This window comes from Rousettus aegyptiacus, unplaced genomic scaffold (assembly GCF_014176215.1).
Source record: "Rousettus aegyptiacus isolate mRouAeg1 unplaced genomic scaffold, mRouAeg1.p scaffold_m13_p_1, whole genome shotgun sequence".
Classification (NCBI taxonomy): Eukaryota; Metazoa; Chordata; class Mammalia; order Chiroptera; family Pteropodidae; genus Rousettus; species Rousettus aegyptiacus.
This window is the reverse complement of record NW_023416284.1, coordinates 20,361,964-20,378,208: the sequence shown is the minus strand read 5'-3', so window position 1 is coordinate 20,378,208 and position 16,245 is coordinate 20,361,964. Positions and strand designations below refer to the sequence as shown.

Genomic DNA, 16,245 nt, shown 5'->3' with positions numbered 1-16,245 from the left:
CCCATGGGCATCAACATTCAAATGACAGCCTAGGAAGGCACCAGCCAGATGATTTGAGGAACTGTCTTTATTTGCTTTCTTCAAGTTTTTCTTCCCAGTGCATTGCGCCCCTTCGGACATCAGATAACCGAGAAGCATGTCTGCCGAAGTGTTACCAGACAGGCCTGCCTGACTGTGATGGCCTGCCAACACCGTAGGGGGCTTCCAAACTTGTTCCAGATGGCTCCACTCCCTCTTTTGGTGTTAATTTGCCCATTAACACTCCAGAGCTCTGTGTGTGCCCATCACACAAGGCACACAGAAGGCACTGATACGGGTGTTCAGAGAGGCATGCATTCATTGGGCACCTGGTGTGCCTGGCCCCGACTGAGCACCGTCAAGCCAGCCCCTGCTCTCCAGAGCACTGAACTGTGGGGATGGAGGGTACACACTGTAGACAGGTATTGCCCAGATAACCCATGCCTCCCAGAGGCCCGCTCTGAGGACTGAAAGAGTCCAGGGAGGTGGCCACAACATGGGCACACTGAAGAACATGGGCTTGGAGGCCTGGGTGGGAATGTGGGCTCCCGCCTACTCCGCCACTTCCAGCTGGGCACTCTTGAGCAAGTCCACTTCTAACACTAAGAATGGAACAAGGGAGGTCAAGGTCCACCCTGGCCCTCTAAAGGGGCTCAGTAACCAAGAGCCAGGATCAGGAAAGCTCTTACTATGTGCTCCTGGTACATCTACACACTGTAAAGGCATTCTAGAGCTTTTTCAAAGCATTTTATCTCATTTTATCTCACCACGATCTTCGGGGACAGGAACTATTACCCCTGATATTCCAGTGAGGGAGCAGAGACCCCCAAGACAGAGAGGTAAAGCCCCTTGCTCTGGCCAGGGCAGGGAGGGAGAGATTTGCCTGAGGTCACACAGCAGGTCAAGGACAGGCCCTGGTGCCCCAGGCAGTGCTCTTTCACCATCCACTGCTGCCTCTCCCTATCCTCTAGAAGACCTTTACCCTAGAGTCTTTTCATCCAGGTGCTCACCAGGTCATGATAACCACAGCTGACACCCCTTTCATTCCTTGCCCGAACGATTGCGGCTCCCCTGAGCCTCAGATTCCACGTGTAAAATGGGCATCACTAGAGTGGGAGAGGGATAGGGGTGTGTGTGTTGGGGGAGCGACCCGAAGCCAGCCAGGATCCGAAACAGGCGCGGGAGGGTGGGGCCAGCGCTGTGACTCAGCCAGGCGGGCCAGGAAGGGCGGCCCAGCCGGTCTGACCGGCCCGGGACGCCGAGGAGCCGCCAGGGCCCTCCCGGGGCAGAGCCGCCCGGGGGGTGACGGGAAGGGAGGCCGGCCGGGCGCCGACGAGCCCGGGCTCGGGGCGGGAAGTGGGCGCGGCGCGGCGCGGCTACGGGGCGCGCAGCGGCCGCCGACTAGGATGGGAGCGGGGCCCCCGGGCCGCCCGCAGCCTCCGGAGCCCCGCTGAGCCGGCCGCGGAGACCCCGCGTGAGAGCCAAGATGTGTCTGCGCCTTGGTGAGCCGCTGGGGGACGCCCTGGGAAGCCGGAACCCGCTCAACTCCTCCGGCAGGGCCGGAGCGCTGCGGTGGGAGCTCGGAACCCCAGGGTCCAGGCCGGCTCCTCTGCAGGTCGCTTTCTGCTCTGGGCCTCAGTTTCCCCAGCAGTGAGATGGAGGGAGGAGGGCTGCTGGTATCTTCTCGCTGTGGCGTAGCACCTCCGCCCCTCTCCCACACTTTCCTTCTGGCGGAGGTGAAACCTCCGGGCGAGAAAAGAGACGCGGGAGAGAGCAGAAGGGGGAGCAGAGCCGGGGTTCCAGGGCCCAAGGAGTTCTGAGCCCGAGACTGCATGCCTTACGCTTCCTCAGCTCCGCAAAGGATTCCCACTTCCATACTCTCCACTCCCCCAACCAGGCGGGGAGGGAAATGCCATTGTCAAACAGGATCCGGACAAAGGAGTGGGACGGATGTGCGTCCTCTCATTGCTCCCTGGGCACAGTGATGCTGCTTTGGGGCATGGGACGAACCTGGGGAGTCCCCACTCTCTAGCCTAGAGAACTTGTGAGCCTGTTCCCTCATCTGTACAATGGGAGCCCCCACCCCTCCTGGGATTACTGTGAGGATGAAGTTAGCTCTAAGAATGAAGTGCTTTCCACGGTGCCGCCGCCGACAACATTGCTAAGTGCTCCAAGAATAGTGACTTAGAAACAAAGAAGCCCAGAGTGCCCTCAGGCTCTGTCCAGTGCTCCAGGCACAGACCCGCATCAGCCAGTTCCTTCTGCTTGACCAAAGTATTGGTCCTGGGATACTGCTGTTGTTCAGCCCTGAGCCCAGCCCTGAGCTGGGTGGTGTTTGGGCTACCGGGTAGGTGGGTGGATGGGGTGAGGTGGGTCAGGTGCCTGGGACATAACTTCTGTTCCCCTTCCTGTTTGGCTAGCAGTTAATCTTCCCAATACCATTCCATTTCCACATGCCTGTCCAACCCATGATTTGCCCTCTGATTCCACATCTGGTCCAATTCCAGATTTGGCTTCAGAGGGTCCTGAAGGCTCCAGGGTCTCAGGACAGCTTGACCAAACCCTCCACATTTTACATAGGGGGAATCTGGGCTTCAAGGAGAGGGGCTGGTACAAGGTCACACAGAGTATCTGTAACTGGCCCCATCCCTCCCTGGTCCCTGGGAACTGCCTCTTGGCACAGGGCCGCCAAAAACATTCAATTTATTGAGTTCTTTTTTCTTTTCTTTCTTTTCTTTTCTTTTTCTTTTCTTTCTTTTCTTTTTAGCTGCAAAGTTTCCATATATGAAATATCCACAGATGATGATACTGAGGTCTAGGAAAGGACTCAGTCTGGTCGCACCAGGAATAGCTAAAGGAAGAAGGGACCATTTAATTCTGGGGATCTGGAGAGTCTTCTAGTGTCATGGAGCTGGCTAGAGAGGGAGCTGGTGGGGCTAGGGGATCAGCATGGTGTGTGTCTCCAGGACCTATAGGGGAAATTCCAGAGAGCAAATCTGGAACGGCCTGAGCTGCCCAAGCAGAAGAGTTCCCTGTTCCTGGTAGCGTGCAGATACAGCTGGGCAGCCACTTGTTCCCTCAGAATTTGCATTTAAGTCCCTGATGTTCTTTTGATCCCAGCCCTCCCCCATTTGCACGGTCCCTGCCCAGTGCCCCTGCACCAAGAGCTGTTTTTCCCAGTACCCCCAGGGTATGCCCCACTTTCTCATCCATCTCATGGGACCCTCCTGTCTAACTGGGATACAAGGGTTATTCTTCCATTTTACAGATGAGAAAATGGAGACTCACAGGCTTGAGCTTCTTGCCCTGAGTCACCCACCTCTAGCCAGTTCAGTTCAGTAGTTGTGAGCTGAGTGTCTGCTGTGTGCTAAGCCCTATCCACCAGACTGAATCCTGGGCAGGACCTGATCCCTGCCCAACGACCTAGGGGCTCCTTGAAGCTGGATAGTGATTATCAAGCTCATCGTGGTACCACAGGGCCTGGCACAGAGTGAACATTTGTGTAATAAACACATAAATAAGTAAATCAGTGAATGAGAGTTGAGTAGGATCATGGGTCTAGAGCTAAAGACCTGGGTTCAAATCCTAGACCTGCCTCTCATGATCTGGAGCACTGACAAGGGCTACTACCCATTATTAATACAGTTTATGTGCTTTTCCAACCTCAGAGTTCCAATGACTCTCATTAAAGGCATTGTGAACCCCTTTTCTGGATGAGGAAATGAGGCTCAGAGAAGACAAGTTAATGGCCCAATTTATCTAGAAATATTTAGGACCCAATGTCCATCACTCCTGCCAGGGCCTCAGTTTTCTCCTCTGCCCAGCAGGATAAGCTCCACCCCTGGCCCTGACACAGCTGTCCCCTGCAGGTGGCCTGAGTGTGAGCGACTTCCGGAAGGTGCTTATGAAGACAGGGCTGGTGCTGGTGGTGCTGGGCCATGTGAGCTTCATTGCAGCTGCTCTCCTCCACGGCACTGTGCTGCGCTACGTGATTGCCCCTCACGATGCTGTGGCTGTGCAATACTGCGTGGTCAACATCCTCTCTGTCACTTCTGCCATTGTGGTATGACCAGGCTGAGAGGGTGGCTGGCAGGGGCCGAAGGGGGCTTAAAAGGTCTTCGATGAGTCTCCCCCCTAAGCCTGGGGCGAGCAAGCGGAAAGCCGGAGCACTGACCCCTGCTTGGCCACTTACCAACTGCACAATCCACTCAACCTCTTTGTCTCAGTTTCCTGTCTAGAAACTGTAGATTGTAACAATGTTCACCTCATAGGGTACTGATGGGTATTGAATGAGATCATCCACATAAAGTGCTTGGCAGTGTCTGGCACATGGTTAGTGCTCACTACTGTGAGCTAGGATTACTATTACAATAGTAAAATAGTCGAGGCACAGCTGGACAGAAAGAAGGAACATCAGCTCAGTTTGGGAGGGTTCAGGAAGGTTCAGGAGGGTTCATGGAGGTGGAGGCCCTTGAGCTGGGTATTGATGGATGAGTAGGGGTTCAAAGATAGGCTGCAATTACCATAACCCAGGTATGTGGCATGCCAGGGACCAAGAGATAGTAAAAGAAGCTGGGATAGCATTCCAAGTACAAAGAATGGCAGATGCAAAGGCTCAGAGGTGGGAATGGCTAAGATTTGTTCTGGAGACACTAAAAAAAACAATATGGCAGGAGCTTAGCATTAGGCCTGGTCTATAGTTAAGTACTCAATAGATGGTAGCCATGGTTATGACTGAATGTCAGTACCTGTTTGATGAATACATAAATGAAGGGGCCTGGTAGTCTCAATTTCCTACCTAGTAGCAGAGTTGGCCACAGCTTTTGAGCAACATCCACACGTTGGTGTGTGAGTTCAGTCCCTGCCACCTCTTGGCTAAAGGACTAATTTCTCTAAGCCTGTTCCCTCATCTGCAAAACGAAGCTCAGACAGCCTGCTGGCCCCAAGGCTTGGGTGAAGGAGGATCACAGGCCCCAGCGAGTAGGAAAGCCTCAGTCAGTGGGACAGGGCTGGGCTGCACAGATGTGTGCAGTGTCCGTTGGAGTTACTATTACTATTACCAGCCTGGTGAGAAGGCAGGGAAGGCCATGAACTCAGGGTTAGGAGGTCCACTGGGGATGGACTCCGCTTTACCCTCCTTTCCTCAGTTAACCCTCACTGTTCCCAGCAACAGGGAACCATTATTATCTCCACTTTACAGAGGGGGGTGGACGGAGACTCAGAGAACCACCCAGCCTCCTGCTGATACAAAGAAGCGTAGCTGGATTTGAAATGACTTGTGTCTGACACCAAAGCCGGTGTTCTTTCCATGAGTTCATCCTTCAGAATAGGACTTAGCCCAGAGAGGTTGAGGCACCGACTCATGGCTGCACAGTGAATATTGCCGGGCTCCTGTCATACCACCTGCCTCCCAGGGGTCCAGCCCATGGCCGGTGCAGTGAGGGAGCTCAGGGAGGAAGCCTGGCTGAATGGAGCCCAAAAGATCCAAGGGGCAGCTGGTGGGTTAAACACAAACCTCTTAGGACTGAAGGGGGTTAGGGAAGACCGTAGGTGGAAGAACCCAAGCAAGTGAAGAGTAGCAGGAAGGGTGTTCCCGAGAAGGCAGAGTGTGGGCAGCATCGTGAGCAAGCTGTGTGTGGGTGTCCACATCCAGGGCAATGAAGGAAGGGCCAGGGTGCAGTTGAGAAGCTGATGGGACCAGGGCCAGGTCATCGAGAGCCTGGGATAATTTACTCCTAAGATTTTCAATTCTACTCCACAAAGGGTCCTGATTTGTTTTAAAATAATTTTGTTTTGAGTTCCTTGCCAGCGAGTTACTTAGTTTCTTCCCAAATCTCTTCCACTCCAGGGAGACAAGTCATATATATCATGGGACGTGCAGCCCTGGGATACACAGGCCCCTGTTTGAGATACACAGCTCTAGGCAGTGGGGAGTCATGGAAAGTTATAGCCAGGAAGTGATTGTGTTTTAGAAACATCACTTCAGGACAGGACCATGAGGAGGCAGTGCCTCCCTGCAGATGGAGGTAATGAGGCTAAGCAGGTGGTAGGGGTGGGGAATTTGGTGGGCTTCAGCTGTCATTGGTGGAATTCTTACCTGAGAGTGGCCCTGATCCCCCTGCCTCCTCTCCTCCAGCAGGGGGGTCCAGGGGTCAGGGCTAATCTGAGTCTCCCACAGGTCATCACCTCGGGCATCGCAGCCATCGTGTTGTCACGCTACCTTCCCAGCATCCCCTTGGTATGTCGCACTTTCTGGGATGGGGCTTAGGGACAGAAAGGGCCTGGCCTTCTTGGAGGGGGTGAGGCTTGACCCCATGGGGGCCAGAGCTGCTCATGGGGCCGAGCCTGACATCCATTAACCAGTGGTCTCTCCTATCCAGCGCTGGGCAGCGTTTAGCTTGAGCGTGGCCTGTGCCCTTCTCTCTCTGACCTGTGCTCTCGGCCTCTTGGCCTCGATCGCCATGACCTTTGCCACCCAGGGCCGGGCACTGCTGGCCGCCTGCACTTTTGGGAGCCCCGAACTACTGGCACTGGCGCCCAACTGTCCCTTCGACCCCACACGTATTTATGTGAGTGTTAAGGCCTGGGATGGGATGGGGGTCATCCAGGTGCTCATCAGAGGTGGGAAGGGTTCTTGGAGTCCTGCCTTCTTCCCCCAACTCCAGACAACATATCTGCCCCTTGTTCCCCTACAGAGCTCCAGTCTGTGCCTCTGGGGCATCTCACTTGTGTTCTGCGTGGCAGAGAGTGTGTTCGCTGTGCGATGTGCCCAGCTCATCCATCAGCTGCTGGAACTGAGGCCCTGGTGGGGGAAAAGCAGCCTCCACATGGTAAGGCCTGTAGCCCCCTCCACAGCCCTGACTCCCCATATTTCCTGGGAGCCCTTGCTGGGCAGACCCCATCCCTCTAATGGGTCCCCCACTTGAGAACTGGGATAATAATTTTCTCCCCAGGACCAAAGGCAGAAGTTTAGAGGCTCAAAGATGTCAGATCTCACACCTAAGTCACACAGCTGACACCCAAGGCCCAGGATTTGAGAGAAGGGAAGGGGTATCCAGGCTCAAACTGGGGGTATACCAAGGGTATGGCCTGGCTCTTGTATGGGGGGTAGTGATGCCCCTTCGCCCCAGAGATCTTGCCAGCCCTTCCCTCCTCCCATTCCCTGGGTGTCCGGCGGGAGACCCAGAGGCAGATCCTGCAGCCTGGCAGCTTCTTGTGTCTCCACAGATGCAGGAGAGCCCAGAGCCTGTAGAGGGCCATGACCTGATGAGCTGCCCCAGCTCAGGGCCGCTGACCCTCTGACAGCTGATGCCTCACCTGGGCCCCATGACTTCTGGGGTCCTGTAACCAATTCTGCACTGTGACAAGGCCAGGATTCTTCAAGCCGGACCACAAGGGTTCAATGGCCACTCGGGAACCCGGATGCGGCTTTCAAACCCCTCCCTTGGCTACCCAGCCCACTGCACTGAAACAAGACTTTATTCTGAAGTTATTAAAAAGAACAAAGATGCTCCATGGGGATGCATGCAGCAGGAGAGGGGGCTCGGCCAGGGGGCCTGTGCTTCTTTCCCACATAGGATGCTGTGGGTGCGGCTCTAGGTGTGTCTGCCCTCATGTCTGTGGGCCTGTGTGTGTGTGCGTGCGCGCGTGTGTGTGTGCACATGTGTGTATGTGTGTAAGGGAGGGAAGCAAAATACACAGAGGGGTCTGTAGGTCTGTGTTCATCCAAGTGCTGAAAGGCAGGTGGGGGTTCATGGGTACCACAGCTGGGGAGCTGGAATCAGGAGGTTTTCCTTTTGCATCATGGCCTCTAGGCCAATAAGAGCCAGAGCAGGAAGGGTTGAGGCCCTCTTGCAGGGAAGAATGGCTCAAGGAAGCTTTCTCCTTACACTGCCCCCACCCGCCCCACCTCTGGAATCCTCTCCCCTCCAAATAGAAAGATAGGCTCCTCACCTGGGCGTAGTTCCCCTCCTCCACCCAGGCTGAGATCTACCAAGGGCAGGGGCGGGGGATGGGGGGAGGTTGCCCCGTGATTGGGGGAGGGAAGGCTGGCCTCGTGGCTATGTGTGTTGGTGGAGAGGGGGGATGGTTAAAATTCTGATATCTAGGTAAGGGAGGATTGGCTCCAAGCCAGAGCCTGTGTCTCCCTATCATTGCTGAAGGGAGATATTGCCTCTTAGATTGGAGGGTGCTAACCGCTTGCTTGGGTCTTGGGGAGACTGTAGGGGGTTCCCTTCTCCATAGCCTCCCCAAAGTACGGACCCTGGGGGTGGGGGAGGCCCAGTCTGACCCCCAGCCTGGAGAGACACAAGGGAGAAGAAGCTGAGAGCCGGGAGAGGGCCAGTGAAGGCAGGGAAGAGGGGGAACTTGGCTCCTCTCGCTCAGAACTGGGAAGCGCTGCTGGGGTCGCACTGCAGCAGACGCACGATGGATGGGTCGCTTTTGGCCCCGCGGATGAACTCCTCCAGGGACAGCTTGCCTGCGGGGTGAGGGGAGCAGTGATGGGGAAGAACGCAGCAGTGAAGCGAGGGGAGGCCAGCAGACAGGCCAGAGGGGAAGGGAAGTAGCGCCTGCCCCACCCCCACCCCGCCCCGCCCCCGCCCCTCACCATCGTTGTTCGTATCCATTTGGCGGAAGATTTTCTCAGTCCTCTTTTCTGGGGTCGACTCATCCTCCGGCATCTTCATCACGGAGGAAACCATCTTGTAAATGGCCTGGAGGGGGGGAGAGGAGAAGGCAGGGAGTGAGAAGAGCCTGCCCGAACCCCCACCCCTAACATTCAATGACGCCCCCAGGTACGCTGACGATTGTCGCTGCCGTCAGGGTGAGGTAGAGAGGGGGTCACTGAGGCGTAGGGAACCGGGGTTTTCAGGAAGAAGTATCTGGGAAGGCTTCCCAGAAGAGGGGGCTCTTGGAGTGAGCCCTGACCAAGTTCCCTTAGGCACAAAGTGGGAAAGGAATTGCTGGCAGAGAGATCTGCATGTACCAAGACGACCCAGCAAAAAGCTCTGAGTAGGAGCCGAGAATTTAGGGGTGGCTGAATGAAAGGGGTGAGGAGAGACGTTGGAGGACATCGGGGCCGAATGTTCCAGGGTTAGTATAGGGTTAGCGCTGCTTCTCAGAAACTCAGGGGTTCCAGGTGGCCCGCGCTCAGTGGCCAACAAGGGCCCTTGGCTGAGGGGGATGTGATGCTGTTGTTGGCTGGCAAGGGGGATCAGGGTCGCCCTGAGGGATGTAAGGCCTGAGGCAGCTGGGCCCAGAGGGGGCAGGGAACATTATGCAAATAAACGCAAATGAGCACCTGCGGGTGGGGGGTGGGTACAGCCTGGGATCTGCTGGGCCCAGAGCTGTAGCCGCCATCTGCAGGAGCTCCAGAAGCAAAGTGAAGAAGGGTGTTTGGGCTAAATACACAAAGTGCCTGTAGGGCTTGGCCTGTGGGATAGACTGGGTCTTGGAGTTTAAGAACCAGACCGGTCACCCCAGTCTTCCAACTATTTGATACTGAAACCTCCTCCTAGAAGCCTCCCTTTTCCATACCATAAATTTCTTGTTTGAAATCCAGCTTTAGCCTCCATACTGGTCTCTTCTTGCCTGATTTCCTTGGGTCTGTCTCCCACACCGCCTCTGAAAGCTCTTTACAAACACAGATCTCCCCACCACGTACCCAGCCCAGCAGGCCACCCCCTCTTTCTAGTCACTCACAGGCCTCCCTCTAACCCCACCCCCTGCACTCAGCTCCTTCTGGATGCTGCCCCACGCTCCTTCTGCTGCCTCCCACTCCTCCTTGGGGCTCAGCTTGCATGGTGCTTTCTTCAGGAGGCCTTCTGTGATCCATGGTAGGTCAGGACCCATATTCTGCCCAGACCTTCCTGGGCTTTTCCTTTGGAGACACCTCTGGAAATTATTATGCCTTCGTAGGAGTGTTCCTAGTCCTTAGCATACATACAGATAAGGGGCATGGACATCTAGCTAGTGCACATATCCAGAACTTAGCACAATGCCTGGCATCTGGCAGGAACTTCCCTTTTGAAAGCCCGTAGGTAGCACCTCCCACTGCCCTCTGTAACAAGTCTAAACCATTCAGCCCTTGGCATTCATGGCACTTCACACTCTGGTCTCTGCTGATCTTTCCACCATCAGGCTTCCCCTGGTGGGTGATTGTGCCACAACCAAACACCCCCACACCTTTCAGTTTCCCTGGCACTTACAGCCTCTGCCTGGAACAGTAATACTAGCTACGATTTATCGGGCACCTACTATGTGCTGGGTACTTCACATGCATTCTTTCTAAACCTCACAACAGCCCTGAAAAGCAGGTATCATGATCCCCATTTTCCAGATAAGAAATAGAGGCTAGAAAAGGAATCAATGACAGAAACCAGATTAGAACCTGCTCCCTCTTAGCTGCTGATTAGTCGGTCGCTTGTGAGGTGGTGATGACCAGCAGGGACTTTGAAATAAGGTGGATCTGGAGAGGCATTTTGGTTCCACTAATCACTTGCTGTGTAGCCTTGGACAAGTAGTTAACTTCTGTTAGCCTCAGTTTCCTCATTTGTAAAAATGGGGGTAATCATATCTCCCTCATGAGGATTATCTAGAGTATCAAATGAGACAAGGCGTGCAGAACAGTGACTGGCTCAATTATTATTGTATAATAATCGTTACTTATCTACCACATCCTCAGGTCTTCCCTGACCTGTCACCGAGCTGGCCAGTGTGGCCTGCACACTTGTCCCTTCCATCAGAGTGGAAGCCCCAACCAACCAAGATGCAACCTCTTCCCTTTCAGTGTATTTACCACCTGAGCATTGAACTGGGTCCTGAGAAGGCCTTGAGTGAGCAACTTAGAGAGTGAACACTCCCTTGTGACAACCTTACTCCTGGGCCTCCTAATTAATTGTCTGGAATTGCTGCTCACTCATTGTTTCACTGGAGCTGACTTGTAATTAATCAGTCACTGGTATTTGCAGAGCTCCGTCTACACTGGCTGTCTGGGGCTGACTGATGGGTTGTGGTGAAGGAAACCAGGCCCCATACAGCAGAGGCCAGCCAGGGGCTGCCAAGGATGCCCAAGGAATGGAGCTGGCTTGGCACCTCCAGCAAGGCTGAAATTTCGCAGTATACACCAGTGCAATCACACTACATAGTAAAACATGAACATCCCTCTGCACTGATTGTTATCCAGCTGCTACTCAATCCCAAAGTAATCCTCCACCACCCAGGCTACCCCAACCCTTTCACCAGGACCCCCAGAACTCCCTACTGTCCATCAACTAGAGATTTATGTCTGGCCCATGGGAGTCGTCGCAACCATTAAGGCTTTCTCCTAGTGATAGGCATAGGGAGGGCACCACATCCCAAGGCAGCTCATTCTACTCTAGCTTGAGAGAGCAGACCCAGACCCTAGCAAGAGAGAAGCCAAAGTCAAGGTCCAGTAGAGACTGGATGAATTGGAAGTGAGGAACAGTCAGCACAGCTGAGGGACCAGAAGAGAAAGGATTCAGAGAGGCAGAAGGAAAGGGACCAAGGGCTTGTGCAAAGCTGTGCAGCAGGATTACTCAGGGCACATTCCAAGGTTGTTGAAAAGGCCACTCTGGCTAGAGCAGAGAATGTGCAGAAGAGAAAATAATAACATTTACCAAGTACCAATTATATGCTGGGCCCTCTGCCAGAGTCCCTATCCCACTTTATACCTGCGGTAGCCTTATGGAATAGGGAGTTAACATCCTCCCTTCACAGGTGAATAAACAGAGGCTCAGGGAAAAAGTGGACAAAGAACTGGATAGGTAAGATAGAAACAGAGCCTTGATGGTATTCAATGCTGGGCTGAGAGAATGGGTGCTCTAGGAGGTTTTTGAGATAAAGTTAACCTTAAATTTCTACTAAAACGTCATTCATATCAGGCCCTTAAACCTCCCTGTAAGATCTGCATCACCATCCCCATTTTTCAGATGAGCAATCTAAGAATCGAGGCCAACTCCAGAACTAGAAGCCAGACGTTTTTCAAGAATCAGCTCTTGAGTTGTGGCCAGATTGAGCTCAATTTCACTTACACGCTTTGTGACCTTAGGCAAGTTACTTCATCTCTCTGAGCTTCATGGGGTCATTGTAAAGATGCACTGAGCTCATGGGTATTAGCATCTGACTCAGCACGAGGCTCTTAGCAGGCCCTCAAATAATTAGTTGGAAAGTGGCTGGGTAGATGGTGGACCCCAGTGGCCCACTCACAGGCTGCATGGCCTCAAGCAAATATCTTTACCTCTCTGAGCATCCGTTTCTTCTTGAGTAAATGAGGATCAATGAAACCTAAATGGCTTGTACTTCTGCAGAAATGTCAAATCTTTAAAGACAAAGAAAGGCCAAGATACTGTTATGGACTGAAGGGGACTAAAGAGACATGAAATGAAATGCAGTGTGTGATCCTAGATCAGGGCAAAAAAGAACATTATGAAGACAGTTGGCAAAATTTGAATATGGTCTGTAAGTTAGATAATAGCGTTGTTTCTATATTAAATGTCCTGACTCTGATAATCATATTATGGGTTATGTAAGAGAATTTCCTTGTTCTTAAGAAATATATCCTGATGTATTTAGGGGTAAAAGGTCCTGTTCAGAACAACAAAATATTATACACATGCACACACACACACAAACAATGATGATAAAGCAAATGCAGTCAAATGTTAATTGGTGAATCTGGGTAAAGGATATATGGGTGTTTACTCAATTTTTCTTGAAATTGAAAATTACTTCCTAATAAAGAGGTTTTTAAATGGGTCATAAGAATAGCACCTGTCACTACCTACCCACAAGGACTGTCGAGAGGATAAAAAGGGATGGTGGGTACGAGCTGTCAAGCCCTATGCCTGGCATTCTGAGGGGTCCAGGGGCCCACCTGCACAATCTCGAGCATCTCCTCACGACTGATGTAGCCGTTGCCATCCAGGTCGTACATGCTGAAGGCCCACATGAGCTTTTGCTCCAGGCGGCCGCGTGAGGTCACACTCAGTGCGATGATGAACTCCCGGAAGTCAATGGTGCCATCACTGTTAGTATCAAAGGTGCGGAAGACGTGCTCAGCAAACTTGGAGGCATCCCCGTAGGGGAAGAAGTTGGCGTAGATCTTCTTGAACTCATCCACGTTGAGGATGCCCGTGGGGCAGTCCTTGAGGAAGCCCTTGTACCACTCCTGCAGCTCCAGCTCCGAGAACTCCGTGTTCTCCCGCAGGTCCTGCAGCATCTCGGGCCGCAGCTTGCTATTCTGCTTGCCCATGGCCACAGAGCCAAGTCCACCTGGGTCCCCAAGGGGATCAAAGAGTGGAGAAGAAGAGAGGTCATGACTTACTGATCCTTTCATCACTCCAGGAGGGCCCCCAGATACCTGCCACCTCAGCCTCTCTTTTGACCCAGTGAGAAAGAGGAGCTGGCCCAAGGTCACAGTCTACACCCAGACATCCTGTTTCTGTGATGTGTGATGTGCTCCACACCATTTCTGCAGCCCTTACACCTCCCTAGGGAACAGGCGCGGTAGCAGAGGAAGGAAAGAAGGCTCTCATTTACTGAGGCCCCTCTCAGGGCCAACCTCTAAGCCTTCACAGGTGTATACCATTTCACCCTCACAAAATGAAGCCCAGGGATTAGCCCCATTTTACAGATGAGAAGGCAGGATCAAAGAAGCATGGTGATCTGTTTCAGGTCTCAAGGCCATAGAGTGACAGGGCTGACTCCCAGAGTTGCCCAGGGAGGTGCAGAAAGGCCTCCTGGTCCTCCTTCCAACCTACTGCCCCCTCATTGTCTCACATATGCCTGCTCACCACAAAATACACCTGCAGCCCAGACACTGGCCCGTCCTCCCACACACTTGTGTCTGGCTAGGGGTGGCATAAGATAAGTGTGAGCCTGAGCTCCAGAGCCAGACCACCTGGGTTTAAATACCAGCTCTGCCTCTTACCAGCTATGTGATCAGGCAAGTTCCTTAAACTCCTTGCCTCATCCGTAAGGTGGGGGTGACAGTACCTACCTCATTATTCTTATGGAGATAAGTTAGTTAATATACGTGAAGCACACAGAATGATGCCTGCACATATACGTGCTATATAAGTGTTAATAAAAATGATACACATGTACCAAATGCCACAAAACTCATGCACAATAATACACAAATAAATAATAACACATATGCTAGACAGCTCACTAAATCCATACACTGGGTCCCATGCCGCTCACATACCAGTCCACACCCACCCACCGTGCCTCCACGTATAAACATTCTCTCTGCTCCACGACTCACATGTACCGACACACGGCACCACACATGCACAACTCCCATACTCTGCATCAAGACACACCAGCCCACGACCCCACATCTCACATGTGCCATCACAAGCCAACTCCCATGCCAACACCTCTCACATGGCCAGCTGCACGTGGGGCCCTCAGACACCCTTGCCATCTTTCTCTTCCCAGGGGTGCTTTCATGTCCCAGGAGAGGAAGCTCCAGCTCTTCTCTGACATATGAGGGGCCCTTCTTCCAGAGAGATCCAGAGGGGAGACCTGTAGCCAGCCAACCCTCCCCCAACTCTTCCCTTTCGTCTAGTCCAGCAAGATCCTCTCCGAGCAGGAGCTTAAGAGTGTGGAGGGTTGAGAGGATGGCAATGGAGAGGAGACAGCCAGGCAGTTCTGGGCAAGGATGTGCGAGTGTGTGCAGGTGAATCTCCCCCAGCTTGGGGCTGTAAGACAGAGTGAGGGGCGTTCCTTGTGTATGCATTTGCATGAAGCTCTGCGCGCGTGTGGGTGAGCATGTGTTCGTGTATGCCCTGATTTCTGCATTGCATTGGTGTTCCCGTGTGTTTCAATTCATATCTGTGCGTGTGCATATCTGTGCATGTGACTAGGTATGCACCCATCACAGCGTGAAGGGGATAAGCCTGTGTGGCCATTTGGGGGACTTGTGTGTGTCCTCAGCAGTGTGTCACATGCATGTTTCTGTAAGTTGGTCACCTTCCTTTCTAAATCAGCCTCTTCTGCCCCAGGCTTAGGACCCAATGAACAAGTGTGTGGGAGGGAACTGAGGAAATGCATGGGGCTAGGGTGGAAGAGTGTGTCTCTTAGTCCCCTTCTCAAGGTCCAAGGAACTGGGTCATCGGGTCGAGAGATATGCTGGGCAGGAGAGATCTTCCAGTGCCCCTCTTCTCTGCCACCCTGAGTTGCCCCTCCCAATTGGAAGACTTGGAAACGAGGACGGTAGAAGATTCAGTAGTCTCGAAAAGACCCCCAATCTCCAAAATGGGAAGGGCCCATGGCTCAACCTGAGTAACCCGCCCCGGAGACCCTCTCTGAACCTCTGTCCGCAGCTCTCGCCCTGAGCCCCCGCCTCAGCCCTCCCAGCACTGGGAGAGCACCGGGCGCGTGGCCCCTCCTGGAGGGGGCGCTCCGAGGCGGCCGAAACGAGATTCTTCCCGGCTGGCCACTCAGCGGTCAGGACCCTGGAGAGCTCCTCACGTTTTCCCGGGGGAGCCCCCACTCCCTGAGCACCCGAAAGGAGGATTCCCGAGAGGCGCGGGAGCGGTGGGGTTGGAGATCCCTGGACGTGGCTCCTTCCCTTTGGGATGCCCCCTCCCTGCATCCCCCAGCCCCGGCCAGAGCGGCCCCCACTCACCCAGCGACGCGGAGACACCGACTGCGCAGGAAAGGCGGCGCTGCTGCGGCGTGCGGCGGCAGAGGCGGCCGGAGGGGCGGGCGGGGGGCGGGGGGAGGGACTGCGAGGGAGACGCCCCGCGGCGTTCGCCCGGAGCCCCTCCCCTGGGGGGTCCCCGTTTCTCCCTCTCCTCTCCAGCCCCGGGGGCGGAGGGAGCGATGATCTAGGCTCCACCCCCGCCCCTGCTCGGGAGAGGGAAAGGGACGCCCTCACTTCCCGGACCCCTCACGAGGGAGCACCTGCCGCGCGAGAAGGCCTGAGGTCCCCATTTCCTCAGCGTCTCGACTCAGGTAGTCTGAATGGGGTGGCGGGGGTCAGTGCCGAGAGACCTCTTTCATAAGCCGGGGCAACTCCCGGACACTCCACCGCCTTCCTCCCCCACCCCTACCTGGACGCGGAATCGCACGTCGGCCCGATGGCGGGATCCGGATCCTGGCGGTTCAATTGTGCTTTCCCTGCCCCCGCCCCTCAACTTCGGAACTAACTGACCTGGGCGCTTTTCTGGGAGGGGGCAGAGCCCACTCGTCCCA

The 16,245-nt window shown here is 54.1% G+C and overlaps 2 protein-coding genes across 2 annotated transcripts; one reads left to right on the top strand and one right to left on the bottom strand.

The window, feature by feature from the left end:
* The first annotated feature begins 1,268 nt into the window (after positions 1-1,268).
* On the top strand, positions 1,269-7,553 carry TMEM54 (transmembrane protein 54). The gene is made up of 6 exons (XM_016150508.2): positions 1,269-1,520; positions 3,888-4,081; positions 6,197-6,256; positions 6,399-6,587; positions 6,714-6,848; positions 7,246-7,553. Exons 1-6 carry the CDS (start codon positions 1,505-1,507, stop codon positions 7,318-7,320), a joined length of 669 nt encoding a protein of 222 aa, XP_016005994.1. The 5' UTR covers positions 1,269-1,504; the 3' UTR covers positions 7,321-7,553.
* Positions 7,554-8,143: 590 nt separating this feature from the next.
* Positions 8,144-15,745, bottom strand: HPCA (hippocalcin). Its single transcript, XM_016150510.2, has 4 exons — positions 15,677-15,745; positions 12,914-13,311; positions 8,627-8,732; positions 8,144-8,497 (listed from the first exon to the last, which is right to left on the bottom strand). The coding sequence occupies exons 2-4, from the start codon at positions 13,289-13,291 to the stop codon at positions 8,400-8,402; spliced, it is 582 nt and encodes a 193-aa protein (XP_016005996.1). The 5' UTR covers positions 13,292-13,311; positions 15,677-15,745; the 3' UTR covers positions 8,144-8,399.
* Between the last annotated feature and the right edge of the window lie 500 nt (positions 15,746-16,245).